This window comes from Lissotriton vulgaris, chromosome 1_2 (assembly GCF_964263255.1).
Source record: "Lissotriton vulgaris chromosome 1_2, aLisVul1.2, whole genome shotgun sequence".
In the NCBI taxonomy this organism is placed as follows: Eukaryota; Metazoa; Chordata; class Amphibia; order Caudata; family Salamandridae; genus Lissotriton; species Lissotriton vulgaris.
The window spans coordinates 71498468-71518029 of record NC_141686.1 but is presented as its reverse complement, the minus strand read 5'-3'; the positions used below and the strand labels follow the sequence as shown (position 1 = coordinate 71518029).

Below are 19562 nucleotides of genomic sequence, written 5' to 3'. Positions count from 1 at the left end.
AAATAATGTTCAGGTGGGAGCAATTTCTAAATCGTCAACATGTTTCTTGCCTGAATAGTCCTAAGATCAAATAGCAATTTGTCATGACCAGAATACTAAAAAACTATCTGCACAGTGGTTGTTTGTCTGGTAGTGTGACCCTGATTAACCAAACCTAAAACCTACAGTGATGTACCTGAAGTTGGATGCCCGACCCCATTCAGGTTGGCAGCAATCAACAACAACTCTCAGAAGGGAGGACACTGGGAAGTACCTAGTGTTGCATGTGAAGTGGCAAGTGCACCGTCAGAACTACCCTCTCTCTGCCAGAATTGGACTTCAGACCTTCGTTAATCGAATATCTTAAAATGGTTAATAATGATATCTATTATTGGCAATGCTTAAAAATGGAAGTGTGTTGTGAAGTTCTATGTGAAAATAAGGTTTCATTTTAAACAATAGCTAAATGAACACTGATGAGTTGATAGTTATAACAGGCAGACAGGGGAACACAGGAAGTGACATTATGAAGAGTAATCTATTGGAACACATAGAGTGTGGGTAAAATCTTGGAGAAGTGAGGTGTGTGATAGATGATTAAGACCACAGTGTGGTATAACAGTTTCATGGGCAGGAGCTCGAACTCCAGTGATCAAGAGCCTGCAGTATCTTAGGATTGAGATGATGAAAAGATGGAGAAGAATGAAAAAATTCCAAACAAACTGTAATGCTCGTTAGTTACCTAGCGGCAGCTCCCCTGTTATGACGGAGGGGCGTCGCCCCACTGACAGCAGATGAAAACATGCAACGTGTAAAATAAAATGATAATAAAGCAATTTATATAACTGCTTTATCATTTTATTATACTATCTTACAATAGGAGCCGAGTCTTGAAGGCGGGGCCATCCTCTGACAGCAGCAGGAGGATTGGTGGACACAGGGCAGTGCAAGTGAGCATGACGGTTTGGCCGACTGTTTTAGGGTGGCCAAACCATCATGCGCACTTAGTTATCTCAATGCTGGTGCATGGAAAGCAGCAGGCACAGGCTCCCACTCCTTGTTGGAGCGGACAACCAGCCCGCTCTTCCCAATCCCAGTGCTTGTCTCATGGTGAGTAATACCAGCATGAGAGGAGCGTCTGGATTGCCGCAGGGGAGCCTGGGAGCATGAGCATCATGAGCTGCAGAACACTGAGGCGATGAGGCGTCAGGTAAGTTTTCTTTTCTATTTTTATTCTTTTCCTCAGTGCTGGCCCACCGCTGTTCTGTGCTACTAGCGGCCGCTGTAGTTAGTGCCTGCTACTGAAGAATTTAACACTGAATGCCTGAAGAACCAATGTGCCAACAAGGTAACAAATTGAATTACATTCAATTTCACGGTTCCAGACCTCTAAAGAAATTGCAATACATATAATATGCATTTGTAATATATTTCCATTTACTCCCTTGAGCTAGCCTTTCCTGTAGCATAGGCACCACAAGGGTAAGGTTCATGATGTATCTGCTTGCTTGTAAATGAAAAAGCACCTCACTGTGTTCTTTTTTTATTTTTTATTTATGAAGCAACAAAGTAGAAGATACAATTCATTTTGTTGAATCCTGGCTGAGTTTCCATTTTGAATGTTCCCAACACAATATTTTCTCTTTGTGTAGGTGCTGATCGTTTCTATGACAATATTGAGGATATGATTGGCTACCGACCCTGGCCAATTGCCAAGCTTTGTTGGCAGTTTGTCACTCCAGCTATTTGCTTCGTAAGTACAATTTTCATCTTTTGTGCATTTTGTGCAGATGGTAAATGGCATGTGGCGGACTTTAGAGAAAGGCATTATCATTGTGGGGTATTTGAGATTAATCATGAGCAATTACTCTCTTCGGAATGTGTCAATGTTATACAAAGTTTCAATGTGTATACTTAGTTGTCCTCAAGGGTGTCGTAAGAAAATACAGGACCCCCCTCCCCCCCCCCCCCCCGCCCCCCACCTCGCCATCTTCAATCACAAAGGAGACACCAAAATGAACAATCTTGACCGTTTATAAAAACATTTCTGGGAATCATTCAGTCAAAAAATGGTGAAAGCAAATGGTGCCAAGTGGTGCATTTTACAGCACTATTTTCAAAAATGTGGTCAAAATCTACACAGATATCAGCATTCCTAAAGGCCACTTAAAAAGTATCCAAAAAAATCAAGGATTTTTGGCATTCAGGCCCTCCACAACAAAATTCTGAAAGTGACTGAATTTCGGCTGTTACCGACCGGTATTAGGCTACTGAGATGTAGGTGGCCTCAATTATAAATTGGGTAATTTACCAATTCAGTTTTTCAATGAATCGGTAAATTACTGATTCCTTAAAATACAGAATCTGTAAATTACAGAATTTGCAATGTAGGGAGCACTCACATGAGTGCATTGCATAGGTAAGGATTCGGGATTTACCACCAACTACAAGTTGGTGGTAAATATTGAAAACCTTTGTAAAAGCAATTATTTTGCTTTTACAACAGTGCGATGTGGCAGACATTAAGGCATGTATGTCTGCCACATGTGCACCCATGCACTATTCAGGGGTGCAACAGGATGTCAATGTGACACCCTGCCACCCAATTCAATGAATGGGAATTACCAAATCGGTAAATAGCTATTCGGTAAATACCGATTCGGTAATACTTACAGAATATTTACCTATATAGCATTTATCGATTCTAAAATACCAAATCGGTAAAATTCGGTATTTTAGAATCGGTAAATCAAGATTATCTACATCTGGCCCTAAATTCGAATTTTATATTTTCAAATAAATCGATCAGAAAATGTGAGGTTTTGCAGTCACACCTGAAAAGGCATTCATGGATTATCCCGATAGTATTACAGTGGGCTAAACTAGTCTTGTCCTTACTGGTAAAATGCTGACAAAAAAGCATTTTAAGTTAAATTTTTATCATAATTGGCTACAAAGCAATTGGATAAAATGCAGTTCACATAGTCTGGGTAGGCAGAAAGGAGCACTGTCCTCCTAGTTTCACTGATTCCTCCTTTATCGATTCTGACGGAAAATTTGCCAGCTTAACACCATAACACGTATCACCATTTTGACCTTGAGTCCAGTGGCGGCTCCTCTGCTATGGCGGAGGAGCATCACCTCACTGCTCTCTCGCAGCGCGAGAAGTAAAAACAGAAGATGGTAATACATTTTAGTTATTTTACTATCTTGCCTCTCACTCACCCAGTCCCTCTACCTGCCTCTAACTTTGCATCATATTTATCCTCTAAAATCACAAACATTTGGACCATTCATCACTTGCTCTTGACAACACCACTTCTCCCTTCCACCTACCATTAACAACATCAAACTATCTGCCTTCTCCCTGACATCTCTTACTACCCTCATATCTACAGTACTTTATGCGCATCATCTGACCCTTTGTATCCACATATCAATTCTCTAGTTTTCCCATCCCACACCCTGTCCTTTTTAGCATCAAATGTAGCTATTCTGAGCTCTGTTTCTTACTTTCTGCTTCAGGTCAGGTAGTGGTGCGGTGCTACATAAGAAACCATTGCCAACCCACCCAAGCCTGCATACCACCATCTTGTTTTACTGGTACCATTCTTCTCTAAAATCTTATATTGCCTCGACCTTAACTCACTGATTTTATTATTTCCCATAACCTAAGATACTCTTTCCAATCTGGCTTTAGATCTTTACACTACACTGAAATTGCATATTCGTATGTAACCGACTTCATCACCGATCATTTATAACAATACTCCTTGACCTCTGTGCCATTCTCAATACTGGCGACCACACTATTCTCTTGTCTGCTCTCAGCACATTATGGATAACTAGCCAAGCACTCAACTAGTGTCCCTACTATCTTTTGCCTGATTTTTATGTCCTGTGGTGTTCCTGACTCTCGTGTTCCTGACTCTCCAGCCAAATCCTCTGCCAGTTGGTGGTCTACTTGACTAATTTCTGGGTCCTCTACGCTGCTCATTTCACACTAGACTCTTTGATTGTCTTCTCCTACCAGCTATATGCTTATGATATGCATATTCTTCTTCCCAACACTTCCCCCCCCGAACTCCAATCAAAGTGATGGAGTGCCCTACTGCTGACTGTCTTTTCCCACTAGAGGTCTACATATTGCCTTCTGTTGAAGTCTTCACTATGTAAATGATGTACTTCCTTGCTAAATCAGAAGCCCCACATCTACTACTACTACATTCTATGCTGTTACGTTTCAAAACACTAACCTACACCTTCAGCCAGAAACATGGAAGTATATTTACAAAACAATGGCGGAATTCGAAGCTGCCCCAAATTTAGCAGTGCCACATCCAATATTTTTAAAACGCTGTGATGCATTGTCTTCACAAGAATATGGTGCACCCCTGTGTTTCCCAAAGCACTGGCTCTTTCCTCAGCATGCAGTACTACCAAACACCAAAGCTGAGCTGGGGTTGGAGGGTTCACGGATGATGCAGACGTTGACTGACTGACGGAATTATTTATGCGCACTAATGCGGGGTGTCTTGGCGCTGCATGAAGGATTTAGGATGAAACTATCAGTTAGGCCATGGTGAAGAGCCAGGTTTTTAATGCCTTTTTGAAACGGATCTTGTTTGTTTCTAGGCGTATCTCAGTGGGCATGGTGTTCCATAGCTTTGCTGCCTGGTGTGAGAAAGACTTGCCGGGCCACCTGGTTCTCTTTATTTTTGGTAGTCAGATCAAGCGCAGACTAACAGATCTTAGTGTGCGCGGTGGCACATAGCGAGGAAAAATACTTTTCATGTCCTCAGCCCCTCTTCCATTTATAGTTTTGTGGACTAGACAGAGGGCCTTGAACTGTACTCTACGCCGAACAGGAATCCAAACGAGTTGGCGTATGCCATTGGATGTCGGGTGACGGGTGACCTTTCGGAAGATCCAACTTGCTGCGGTATTTTGCAGTGACTGGAGTTTGGAGAGCTTCTTTCACCAGTTCCTAGGTACACTGCGTTGCAGTAGTTTATGCGTGATAAAACCAGGGCTCCAACTATCGTTTTCCTTAATGTAAAGGGTATAAATGGCAGTATTTTCCTAAGGACCTTGATTGTGAAAAAACAGGCCGATGTGACTTGATTGACTTGTGAACTGAGTGTAAGATCTTTATCGATCACAAACCCTAGGTTCTTAACTTTTTGTGCCGGGACGGGACAAATGCCAGCTTCTGGAGGCCACCATAGTTGATTCCAGATTGAGGGTTTTTGTCCAAATTCAATCACCTCTGTTTTTTCAGTGTTTAGTTTTAGAAAGTTCTTATTCATCCAGCTCTTTACACTTAGGAGGCAGTTACGGAAATGCTCCGCTGTGACTTCTACTGTCTGAGTAAGTGACACCACTAGCTGAGTGTCGTCTGTGTAAGGCACCAGTTGCAGGCCATGAGCTTTTATGAGTTTGGACAGTGGAGTCACATACAGGTTAAATAGGGTGGGGGAGAGTGCCCATCCCTGGGGAACTCCGCACGGGAGAAGAAACTCTCCAGACTGAATTCCATCCCAGTTGATTTGTTGTACTCTGGCGTCTAAGAAGGACCAGAATAGGGTTAGGACCGTGTCTCTGATACCTACAGCTTTTAGCCTTTCTAATAGGACCCCATGGTTAACGGTATCAAATGCTGCCGTCAAATCCAGCAGCGAGGGGTTCCTAGCAAGCAGCACTCCTCTCAAACAGCACAGCTGACCTCCAGAGGTCAGTAAACATTTTAATATACAGCACTATTAGCAAATAGAGTAGAGCCTTCTTGCCGAAGGCTGGAATACTTTATCATACAGCACTGTTCTCATGTACAGCACAGTTGTACTGCAGGAGGCAGTAATCATCCTGAGTACACAGCACAGCTAGCTTGCAGGAGGCCAGGACACTTCCCCAGCACGTGCACAGCAGACTCTACAGAGCGTGCACAAGGCAGTCCCCACTGAAGCCCTATTATAGAAGGACAGGGCCTTCCCTGTTCAAACGCTGGTACCCTGGCTGGTTGCTAGGAGACCATGTGATGTGCCGCCGACTGGAGCTGAATTTTCCATGACACATCCCGTCCCCGGGGGAAGCCGGCTGCCTGGGAGAGGGAAGTGCGTGTTTATCCCCTCGGTTGACACAGTCCTTCTAACCAGTCCGTACGAGCCAATGGCAGGGGCGGGCGTGCTTAATTAAATGTCAAGGGATGCGGGACATGAGTGCCTGTAAAGAGAAAGTCAACACTATTCAACAGTCTAGAGAGAACAACCAAACAATTCCAGTGTGGGTCAAAGGACCCAGCACAAAAAATATTTGCAATGCTATAGGTCTCACATTAAAATGCAAGACCTATGGCATTGCAAACAAACAGCTGCCATTGTCCCAGGTCCTTCGAAAATGATAGCGGGCAAGGCCCATTGAATGTAAGCAAAATACGTTGCGGTACCTAATGTAGGAGAAACTCAATAAAGAAAATAGTACACGTACCATGTAACAACCAAGTAAAGGGGCCAGTAGCCATGGGAGGTTACAAATGAACCAACAGTAATCAAAGAGGTCCACCTCTAGGAGGATCTGTGTGTATCCTGATGTCTATGGAATACACATAATGTGTTAGAATACCCCTCACACACCAAAAGGGCCCTTGGTGTCATGCTTCATCATCGGGGTCTTCCCGCCCGGCTGCCGGACGGGGCAGTGCTGCGACAAGCGACTACGCTGGAGCACCTTTTAAATGAGGGTGCTATGTGAGTGAATTGGAGTGAGTGTCAGTGGGGTCAGGAGTGATGAAAAAGTGATGTTAAAAAATACCTGGCCTAGCGATAGAAAAAATTATTTAATAAACACTGGCTGGTATTATTAAAAGAAGTGTTGTCGGAAAGGGTAAGCGGGTTAATGGGCTTACTTTCCTGTGCAGGTCAACATGTTTCAGGGCGCCATGCCCCTTCGTCAGGACCGGGGTCAGATCCCCCTGTCACTCACTAATGTATCTCCACAAAAAGGTGTATGTACAAAAAAAGTCGTGGTAAATAAATTTATCAATTTATCAATGTGTATAGATATATAGTTTATATTAATACACTTCCCTTGCTAATGTTAAGATACTATTGTAGTATGCCTGAAAGACAAGAGCACCGTATTATTAATGCGCGGATCCCACAGCTCTAATCTCTGAATTACCTGTGGGGGAGAAAAAGACATACATACATATAGCAGTAGTCTGGCGTCATGGAACCCCATGTGAGGTCCATAGTTTCAATAATTAAAGAGGTGATTGATTTGGCACAGTACAACACACACACACATGAACACACACACTATTGGCAGAGCCAATAATTCTGTTGGAAGAATTCTGTACTTGTTGTTATTTATATACATACTTAGCAAGTTGAGGAAAAATGCCCCATGAGCCAACTCTAGATCGAAGGGTATTCAAGGGTCCAACTGCAGGTGAGACAAAATATGGGAAAATGGGGGGTTTCTAGTGCTAGGTTTTAAAGGTAAGTTCCTTCTAAGTTGTGGTGGTGACACAGCAAATGCCATGGTATTATTGTTTCCCCCAATCGGCTATGCCATACTTACTCAACCCCCAGCCTCGGTATGCTTCCTCCTCTATCCGTGGCCTCCGTGATATTGAGGATGGAAGCAAGGGTGGGTGAACCTCTCTGATTTGGAATTAACAGAAGCCCAAGAGAAAGTCCTGTCCAAGGGGCTGGGGTTTGTCCCAACCAACAAAATGGACAAATTTAAAATCTGCCAGGAAATGAAAGAGTTTATACGAAAATTGAAATTACGAGCATTCTTTCAGAAATCTGAGAATGAGACTAATGACCAATCAGACACAGGTCTAAAGAAAAAATCCACCTTTACTCCACCTGACTGTACAATGCCGGTAGAACTCCTGGCTTTTGAGAAAGCAGTGATGGAGGATCTAGAAAAACTACCCACAGATACAGGCAGTAGATTCCAGAACATCACCAGACTGGAGAGAGTTGCTCTACATGAGCTTGCCAACAACCAAGACATAGTGATTAAACCGGCCGATAAGGGCGGAGCCACAGTCATACTAACCTATGAAAACTACAATAGGGAATGTAGAAAGTTGTTGGAAGACAGACGCAACTACGAAGTACTTAGGGATGACCCAACGGAGAAGGTCAGGATCTGTATTATGATAATGATCGAAGAAGCCACAGCACACGATTGGCTCTCTAAAAAAGAAAGTGAATTTCTGATTCAAGACAACCCCAAAACACCGTATTTTTACACGATACCGAAGATTCATAAAGATGCCCCCTATCCACCGGGGCGCCCTATAGTATCTGGTATCGATTCAATCCTTGAACCACTGTCAAAATTTGCTGACTCATTTCTCAGACCCATTGTGCAGGCAACCAGCACCTATCTGAGAGATACAAAAGCTGTCCTACAGCTGGTCAGAGAGATACAGTTCGACCCAGAACAACACCTTTTAGTAGGTTTGGATGTAGAGTCTCTACACGAGTCTTCCTCATCAGGAAACTTTAGAGATAATAGAAGAAGTTCTTTTCTCCACCCCCTGGAAATACCATACACCAAGACAGGTGGTACTTGAATGCATCTCCCTAACACTGAAGAAAAACTACTTTCAGTATGAGGATACTTACTATCTGCAAAAGCACGGCACTAGTATGGGAAGTACTTGTGCCCCCAGTCTGGCAGGCTTATACGTTTACCACCTGGAAACATCAAAGATCCTCAACGACCTGAACCCCTACAGAAACCACGTAGTTACGTGGAAGAGGTACATTGACGATGTGCTCGTGATCTGGAGGGGGAACCAAGACTCAGTCAACCTGTTTATGGAATGGCTAAACCAACAAGATAGTTTCTTAAAATTTACTCACACTGTTTCCATAGAGAACCTAGTGTTTCTCGATCTGAACATCTACCCCAAAGATGGGAAATTATAAACAAGCACACATTTCAAACCCTCAGCTAAAAACAGTTTGTTACTGTACGACAGCTTTCACCCTCGACACCTACGCGAGAATCTACCCTACGGGCAATTCCTCTGACTGCGGCGCAACTGCAGTAACATCAAGGATTTTAAGACCCAAGCGGCAGATTTGCAATGCAAACTACTGAATAGAAACTATCCGAAAGCCATTGTTCAAAGAGGCCAAAAGAGAGCCCGCAATAACAACAGGGAGGCCCTACTAGAAGAAACCGGTGACAAGGAACCGGACCCAAGACCCATCTGTGTGACAACATATAACACCAACTCGAACCACATCACGAAAATAGTGAACAAACATTGGAGAGTGCTCAACTGTGGTAAACTGGATTTTCCCAAACCCATGTTCTCACATAGGAGAGGCAAGAATCTTAAAGATATGTTGGTTCATACAAGGCCAAAAAACACCGAGTTCAACGTCCCCACCAGACTCACAAAAGTTGGAGGCCACCACCCGTGTGGCTTATGCGCGTCCTGTCAATACACGCAGAAAAGCCGCACCATCACATTCTCCAATCAAACCACATGGGAACAACGTGCTTTTACCAATTGTAACAGCCGCAATGTGGTCTACCTAATCACTTGTCCCTGTAAAAAAGAATATATAGGGATGACAAGCAGACCAGTGAAGATCCGCATGAATGAACACCGCAGCAATGTGTGCTGCAAAAAAACCACCACTAAAATGGCGACACACTATGTGATGAGGGGTCACAGCATTCATGATCTGAGATGGACGGTCATCGAGGTTTTCAATAATGACCAAAACCTTTTAATGAAGGAGCAACGATGGGTGCATCGTTTGGGTACACATCGTACAGGACTGAACAATGATATACCCTGGTCGCAACTAAATTCTTGACCAGCCCCATGTTGTAAGACAATATAGCCCAATCTGCAGTCATGTCCTGCTGTCATCTTATATGCCTGCTAAATAACTGCATAACAGTATCTAAAACACAGAAGCCTGCCACTTTCTTTGCATAAATATAGGCTAATTTCAATATTAAATGTATTACACCACTTAGCCTTTCTGCCCATGAATAGCCTGCAGGTTCTTTTTCCCCCCTCCCCCTCCCTTTCTCTTTCAAATAAAATAACAGTAAAGCCACTCCGTTTTATATACTAGGATCTTTGTGAACACTTCCCTCGGCATCAAAAACCCTTTCCGACAGTAATAGATCAAGGAACATTGTGTCACCGTCTTCCGCGCATGCGCGGACTCTCGCCCTTTCTACCGCGCATCCTCGGGTAGAGAACACTCTACCACGCATGCGCAGACCCGGAACACGGTCCCGCCCATGCGCACAACGGACCGGGAAGCAACGAGACAAATAAAGGGTTTTTCCGACCTCGCAAACTACTCTAAATTAACAAAACTAATACTTTGTAATGGCGGAAAGCGTTTGCATCTCGCTGATTCTTCCATAAACTTGAAGTTAGTTGCATGACTAGTCAACAATGGCCACCACGTTACCGAGACCTAGGCAACCTCCCATTTCGGACACAGCTGTCCGAAGTCAGCAGCCCTTAATTAACCAGACCATCCCTGTTATGCCTATTAGCACCACTATAAAAGCACCCACCCTTGCTTCCATCCTCAATATCACGGAAGCCACGGACGGAGGAGGAAGCACATCGAGGCTGGGGGTTGAGTAAGTACGGCATAGCCGATTGGGGGAAACAATAATACCATGGCATTTGCTGTGTCACCACCACAACTTAGAAGGAACTTACCTTTAAAACCTAGCACTAGAAACCCCCCATTTTCCCATATTTTGTCTCACCTGCAGTTGGACCATTGAATACCCTTCGATCTAGTGTTGGCTCTTGGGGCATTTTTCCTCAACTTGCTAAGTATGTATATAAATAACAACAAGTACAGAATTCTTCCAACAGAATTATTGGCTCTGCCAATAGTGTGTGTGTGTTCATGTGTGTGTGTGTTGTACTGTGCCAAATCAATCACCTCTTTAATTATTGAAACTATGGACCTCACATGGGGTTCCATGACGCCAGACTACTGCTATATGTATGTATGTCTTTTTCTCCCCCACAGGTAATTCAGAGATTAGCGCTGTGGGATCCGCGCATTAATAATACGGTGCTCTTGTCTTTCAGGCATACTACAATAGTATCTTAACATTAGCAAGGGAAGTGTATTAATATAAACTATATATCTATACACATTGATAAATTGATAAATTTATTTACCACAACTTTTTTTGTACATACACCTTTTTGTGGAGATACATTAGTGAGTGACAGGGGGATCTGACCCCGGTCCTGACGAAGGGGCATGGCGCCCCGAAACATGTTGACCCGCACAGGAAAGTAAGCCCATTAACCCGCTTACCCTTTCGGACAACACTTCTTTTAATAATACCAGCCAGTGTTTATTAAATAATTTTTTCTATCGCTAGGCCAGGTATTTTTAACATCACTTTTTCATCACTCCTGACCCCACTGACACTCACTCCAATTCACTCACATAGCACCCTCATTTAAAAGGTGCTCCAGTGTAGTCGCTTGTCGCAGCACTGCCCCGTCCGGCAGCCGGGCGGGAAGACCCCGATGATGAAGCATGACACCAAGGGCCCTTTTGGTGTGTGAGGGGTATTCTAACACATTGTGTGTATTCCATAGACATCAGGATACACACAGATCCTCCTAGAGTGGACCTCTTTGATTACTGTTACTTTTGGAAGAGGAGGACGTGCCCAACTCGGTGCCCTACAGCACCACCTCTTCCCCCCCCCCCTTTTTTGATTTTCCTACAGGTTACAAATGAAGACATGGCCATGCTAATGAGGGACTAACAAGCCTATTTAGAAATCAGAAGCCAGCATGTACGAAGGACAAAGACACAAGCTAATTAAAACTATGGGCGGGGGAGTATGAGGGGCTTGTCTGTGGACAACAGATCATCGTCAGATCAGTGCTATAACGCGCTGGCTCTGGCTCAACCTAAAAAATCAAATGAAAGGGGACAGTTATCCCTTTGTGAATCATTTACCACCCTAATTCAAGGGTTTGTAACACCTCAATGGTTTGTACCTGCATTTGCGATCTCAGACATATGATACATACTATTTTGACACAGAAATAGAAGGGGGCACATCACTCATGCCCTGTCCTGTTTGCAATTTATAATTGACCTCAAAATATATTTTACAACTTGAAAAAGCCTTTCCGAATAAAAAACAACAACTCTGAGTTAAGCAAGCATTGCAATCGCAAAATACTTTTTCAAACCTAGGCCCTAGAGATCTGGAAAATAAAATAGCCACTCTTCAGTGGTCTTACCAGAGGAGAGGGCCAAAACATATTGGAAGAGTTTTAACGAGAGAAGAGATAATAGCTACCCATAACAAAGTAGTGGGAATGATTTGAAAGAATAGACAACTCATTGTTCAAACACCACCAGCTATGCAGCTTAGATTTGTGGCCAGCTGCACTCACAGAATTATCAATACTCAAAACTATCAGATAGAACTCAGTGTCACAGAAGCACATCGCACCACACAGGATCGATCGTGACTTGAACTTGACCTACACAACCTAAGTCTGACCATAATAAATAACAGATTTTAACTTGATCCAGGACTACTATACTACCAATACTTACATACTGGATAAAAATACTACCAAGACGCTCAAGTATTTAATCATGAAGTGAAAATACAGAACTCCTGATGAAGGCCATTCGCTGAAACGCGTTGGATTCGGTTTTGTATTTGGCGATGATAATCATCGGTTGATATATGTACCAGAATATGTATCATTGCAAATAAGAAGCCATATAGATTGGTTGTATATATATATGTTTGAATTTTATGAATTATTGTTAAAAAAAGTATACAAACTGCAAAAGAAAAAACTATACAATATTTATGAGAAAAAAGATAATTAAAAAAAAGTTTTATAAATTCACATACTATGGTGTTAGTCAATCTATTTAGTAACAATGTGTGATGGCATTTAAGGAAATATACACATAACCCGGTGTACAGGCCAGCTTTCACCGAAGTGTAATATCCCTACTAGGGTTCATCTGTTTAGGTAGGGGCCTCTTTCTTCCAAAATAACAGCTGCACTCACAAGCCATTAGGGATGGTGGCAGTCTACGCACAACATCACCCCAGGCTAAACTGAATAGATTACAGCAGTGTTGGACACATTCTCACCAGTGCTGTCACATTCTGCACTGTCCTTTACACAATCTAAGAAGTAAAATCTAACATTTAAACACCTATTTACTGACATGATCAAAATAAAAAATAAAAAGGTAAAGGAAAAAACAATGTATTTTTATACTGTGTCCCTTTTACTCTCCATCAGCTCTGGAATATTGCTTTGATTACTTACTGGTAATTCCATTACTCCAAGTCCTTCTCTCGCTTAGAATAATCACCATATGAGGTCTCACAGCCTCTCCAACTCTTTCCAAAGCATAAAAGTCCCTCCCCCATAACTTCTGCTGCTTCTACAAGCCTCTGAAAACGCTGTTGGACTGCAACCACAGGGCTGGGAGGGAGGAATGTAGGACTTGGAGTAATGCAATTACCATTAGGTAATCAAAGCATTCCCTCCTCGTCCCTCTTGCTTAGATTCCTCACCATATGAGATGAATCCAAGCCAAAGCATTGCCAGGACGGGGAGCATCACTTACAACGCATTTTTTACAACGCACTACCATTACATCGCAACCATTACAACGCATACCATTACAACGCATTGCGCTGGGGAGCGCTCTAGGATAGGAAATATATTTAATTTACTATCCAACACCTTCCCTGCTATCCACGGGGACTGGAGTTGGAATAGTAAATTAAATAATTCACTATCCAGCGCCTAAAAGCATTATGCGTTGTAATGGACTGCGTGGTAAAAACAGCGTTGTAAAGGCATGCGATGTAAAAGCATGCGTTGTAGTGACACCAATCCGCCAGGACAAATGTTACAGCACTGCAGATAGAACCATTGACCCGAAAAGATTCTCACATGCCATCCAACTGATCCCTAAAGAGTTTGTGACCCTCAAATAGGAGCTTCAGATTGGAGGCGTTTTCTGAGAATCTTGAGCCAAAAATGTCTCCAGGCCATCACCACGGAGTTGGAGGATACAGATGCAGTCTTGATGATATCTGAATCAACAGTAGTTTAGATTGCTGCTCCCTAGGAACCAAAATGCCGGACACATTAGTTCCCTCCTGCATTGCTTCAGCCATAGAGTTGAAATCCTTGACCAAGGACTGAGAAGCAAAAGCCAGATATGATGCTGCCCTCAACACCAGATGCGTAACCCCAAAACATTGCTTCAAGCCAGACCCCACCTTTTTACCAACAGGATCCGCTGGAGAACAACCATCAGGGTTCAAAGATGGCCTGTCAATCGTGGGAGCCAAGATCGAGTATACTTTAATGGATGGACGGAGAACATCCACCTCCTCCAAAGCATAGGCGTAATGCAGGAATCTGAAACTGATCTGCCTCCTTTTATCCACAAAAAAGAGTGCCTTTAACCATGGGGTGAAGAGAAAGAGCCACCTCATTAGGCTTGGCATATTGTGGAAATAACTCCCAATCCTCATCGACAGTATGCAGTGGATCCAAACCTAGATAGTCCCTGTTATGCAACACTTTTATCTGTAAATATTTTTTTCACAAAACCATCGGGTCTCCCAGATAATGAGTCACTATCAACATCAATGTCCACATACCTATACGCAGATGCATGTGACCGAGGATTGGTACATTTGGAACCCAAAGCACTCGGCACTGCTTCAGAAATCATGGCTTGAACCTGCCGGGCTGTCAGCCTCTCAGAATCATCAGGAAAATGACCCTCATGTTGCAAAGGCACCTCTCATTCCTCTCCCTCAGAGGAATGAGAGGGTGAACGCTGCCTCTTGTCACTCCTTTATCCTTCCATGTTACAATGAAGAAAGGAAATGCCAGTTCCTTAAATACTCCTTGGAAAACTCCAAACCCCAATGGGAAAGACACAGACACAGACCTCTTATAAAAGCAAGCAGGAAAAAAAGGGAACCCATTACTCAAAACTATTGACTCACTATAGATTTATAAAAGTGCCCTTCTCACCTGCAGGACTGCTCAGAAGAGGAGCGCACCACCGTTCCATGCCGCACCGTAGAAACATCCTCATGTGAGGCATCGCACTCTCCATTCAGGACTCATAACAACACCGATCACTCTGTCAGCCATGCAGTGTTTCAGCGTGCAGGTGCTGTGCTCTCCTCCGGCGGCTGAAAACACGAATACCACTTCTGCAATTGAGGGTGCTGTGTCAAAATTTTGATGACCGCTGGCCCTAAAGCACCTGAATCCCCCTCCCACATTGTCTCTCCCTGGCTGTTGCAGGACCCTCGAAGTAGCCACATGCTGGAGAGAATGTACCGGGTTCACCCTCAGGCAATGGGAGATGATAGAGACAACTCGAAGTAAGGAAGAGCTTTTATGCTTTGAAAAAGGTCGGAGATGCATGGAGACCTCATATGGTGAGGAATCTAAGTGAGAAGGGAGAGGCGGCAATGAGTGTCTGATGTTCAACACCGTAAGATGGTTCAAGACTCAAAGGTCGTAAGTGCCCAGATGAATGTCCCTTCCCTGCCATTTTCTGCAGTTCCTCCTGCATGACCCTCTTCTCAGTAATTCTAGGCTCGGATAATGGGGCTATTTCTCAGAAAGGGAAGTACAACTGCAAATTTAATGATCCCAACTGAGACTTTTTTCCATACCCTATGATAAGGGGAACCTTAATCGGGTCTTCCTACTCCATAGTCTTAAGGGGATAACCCCATTTGATCACATTGTCTGACGTCTTGGCTGGTGGAAACAGTGCTATAGTTTCAGAACATAATCAGGAGTTATGCAGCCTGGCCCCAGTGTAAATTAAATCCAAAGACCTCTAGTAATGAGAAGTGCGTTGCATTTATTTTTGAATAAAAGTTGATTTTTGCAAACAGTGTCATGATTGCATTGGAAGCAATGATTGCAAGCATCGGGACTAGGGAGGATGGAAGACTGATCACATTGACCTTCGGCTTACCTATTGTTAATGTCAAAGTTTTTTTGTACAAAAGCTGAATGCAAGATGGAGCCCCACAGTGAAAAAGGGTTATCACGTTGCTCACCTTTTCTACCTTTGATCTTGCTACTTTATCTCACGGGTCTGTCTGGAGAGCATACACTACAGCTTTCACCAAAACTTACTTTTAGAGAATGTGCATGCCTGATGTCACATAGATATCAGACAAAAAGAGCATTCTGGGAGCTGGGCAAACTTTCAATACCTTAGGTATGGAAAATGTGCCCCAACAAGCTTGGATTTTCTAATTGTTAGACTGCATTAAGTGATTGGCAGTAATCTGCTGCCCAACTGTCAAGGACAGTTAATATAAACTGGAACCCCACTCCAGCAATTTGAAGAGCTACATTAACACAGACCTGTGTGAACGCTTCTGTAGTGCTTCCAGGACTACGGTTGGTGCTGTTCATTTCTGAATCCTGATGTCCCAATATCACTGTACTGGCCGGCTGCTGCTGATGCTGCTAACCGTACCTGTACGGAAGACTCAGCCTGCACCAGGAGTCCAGAGAGCTGGACAGAAAATACCAAGAATCTCTCACAGTTCCTCATGAGAAACCAGAGGACCTCCCTTGATCAAATAAGTGCAGATGAGTTGAGAAGTGACCCTGGCAAAAACACTTTCTTTCTCTGCAGACATTTCGCTTGATTCAGCCTTTGTGGGACTCCTTCCCATCAGGACCTTTTCAGGTAACCACTTTTCTCCATGTAGAGTTGAACTGAAGACATCCCATCACCACCCTTGGTGACCTAGGTACAAGAGAAATGCCCCAAGCCACACCTAAAGGGCCACTGAATCTGTCTTCCTGTGCAGTGATTTAGCACACGGCTGGCTACTGACTGACGTCTGAGCTCAAAGAAGGTTCTCCACAGTCTTTATATGGTCTCAGAGGTGCACACTCTAATTTTCCTTGAGAGCCAGGCACATACGTATTCTCTTGACTCCCAGATGTAGATCCATTGACACAGTGCTCTTAACATTTTTATATCACAATATATCCAACTAAAAAAGGGTACCAGCCAACCCTAACACTAAGCAGGGAAAAAAATAGCTTGCCCTGGAAGATATGTAATTATTGTGAATATTGACTGATTCAATTGTGTGACAATGTTTTTCTTCCCTGGATGTTGCCCTTTTTGAATTGTAGCTTGTTTGTACTTTTCCATAACCTCACGGTCAGTAACTGATTTAAGAGCAGCATGTTAGCTACAACCATTTTTGGCCAAGGGATTGCAGTACTCATTGCTCTCAATGACTTATGAACAGCATGATGTAAGTGAGCAGCTGATCATGAACAGTAAATTTTTAGTGCAAAGAAAGGTTTCATTGTGACATTTTGCTGCTTCATTGAATGACGCATTTTCTCTATTTGTGATTCACCTGTATAAGGGATCATGCACTCTCAGTATTACAGTCTTGAATGGAATCGTATTCAATTTGCAGCGTGCATAAAGGGTTTCACTCACTGATCATTGAGTGTAAACAAATAGTGATGAAAAGCAGCGTTCCCCAATTGGGGTTCGTCCTTTTTAGCACTGCCAATGTCCCTATCACACAAGTATATAATCTTCATTGATGTAAATCAAACATTCATCAATCTTCAATTACAGTATTTTATTTTATAATGGTGATATCAATGTTCAAAAGAGAAAAAAGGGCGCACTACGTTTTTTTTTACTGTCTTTAAAGTTGTGTGGTTCTCCGGGGTATCACTCTCCGTTACAAGTGTAAATTAGTAGTTATGTGGTTGCATCCCCATGTATTTGGGGAATGTCCCCCGGGCTCCTTCAAATCCTCGTGTGTAGAGGTTCAATAAATTTGTACCAAACTTTGATTATTAAACTTCACGTTTTATTTCATTGCTTATCCATCTCATGGATCACGTTTATGACTGGTAATTTTATTCATGAACCAATATTTTCATTTCCATTATTGTGCTAAACATTTCATCTCTCCCAATGCATTTCGGCACATCAAATGCCTTCTTCCAGGGGATATTTCTAAAAATAAAAAAAAAAACGAAATGACGCAACATATACTATTTGTTTCATAAGTCTATACACAATACATGAAAGAATCAACAACAGTGACACTAAAATTTCATATGTTACTTCATGGGTCGTACCATACTGTCTAGACCTTAAATTAACCATAACGAAATCATCTGAAAACAATCTATTATGCGTGACTGAGGGTTCTCGTTTCGAGTATCCGTGTTGATGTGTTAGAACTAAATCTACAAACGTGATGTGTATCAGTTAAGAATGAAACGATGGTTACGTGAATACGCTGCAAAAGTTCTATGAACTAACTGCCAAAGTTTGAACCCTAATGTTCCTTGAAGAATGTTAGAGCCACTCTATGCTCGAGAATGCGGGCTTACCGTGAAATGTTTGTGTCTCCCGCGACCGTTCTCCTGAACCGAAAGTGTTTGGTATACCGTTTCCGGAAACTCTAAGTATGAAGGGCTATCTTTGCTAGGCAACGCTCGATAGTTGTGTGCGAACTATTGCACTCGTTGTGTATAGTGAAATGGGATCAAAGCTAATTCATGTCTAAGAAATCTAGACGATAAGTTACCAAATAAAGGAGTAACGGAGTAAACACAAGCGTGTGAAAATGTGTATGAGTTACCGGGTATCTCAAATGAACTAAAGTAAGAATCCTAAGAGTTCTAAAAGGGTGTATGGTAAGGTGTAGTGTTGTGTGCAAACAGAATGTTCGTATGTATGGTACTGTGTTAAATCTATATGATGTATGTGTATACGAAACTGCTATGTTTTAATTGCATAGTCACATGACGCATTAAAGGAACAACCAGAGTTTTTACAGATAACAGATGAATTCCATACGGTCATTGAGGCCGTATGGGGTCATGCTAGTCAATAAAGAAATCCAAGAATTTTCTCTTTGCAATAGTCTTTTTTTGTGGTCTTGTCCTTCCCTTCTGTGTACATTCTCTAGAACACAGAATCTAAGTTAACTACGTTATGATTCATTTCCACAAAATGTTGAGCCACTGTTGATTTTAACTGCTTTGTCCTGATGTTGGATTTGTGCTCGTTTAGTCTCGTTTTTATTTTACGATCTGTTTGACCCACATATGTCTTTCCACATGGACATTTCAACATCTACACTACGCTGGCGGAATCACACGTTGCTGTTGCTCTTATGTGGATTTTGTTGCCTTTCATGGGGTGATTAATGATTGTACTGAGGTTTAAAAAACGGGGGTATCCTGATCATATCCTCCAACAGGCGCAAGAACGTGCTAAGACAAAAACCAGAACAGAACTAATGACTAAAACACAACCAAAGACCAAAGAATCAATTACGGTAGTTTCCAAATATTCTACAGCCAGTAGAAAATATAGAAACATTATCATGAGACATTGGGAAATTTTGAGAATTGAACAAGACTTTCAACACATCTTCGATGAGGATCCCATCTTCGCCTACACAAGAGCTAAGAACTT

General features: G+C 42.7%; 1 protein-coding gene across 1 annotated transcript in view; it reads left to right on the top strand.

Moving 5' to 3' along the window:
- The window catches only part of LOC147733933 (sodium- and chloride-dependent betaine transporter-like), an 865604-nt gene that overhangs the window by 826612 nt on the left and 19430 nt on the right, over window positions 1-19562 (top strand). The window contains exon 13 of the mRNA XM_086952828.1: window positions 1632-1732. Coding sequence (XP_086808954.1) covers window positions 1632-1732 — 101 coding nt within the window. The remainder of the gene's footprint in view (window positions 1-1631; window positions 1733-19562) is intronic.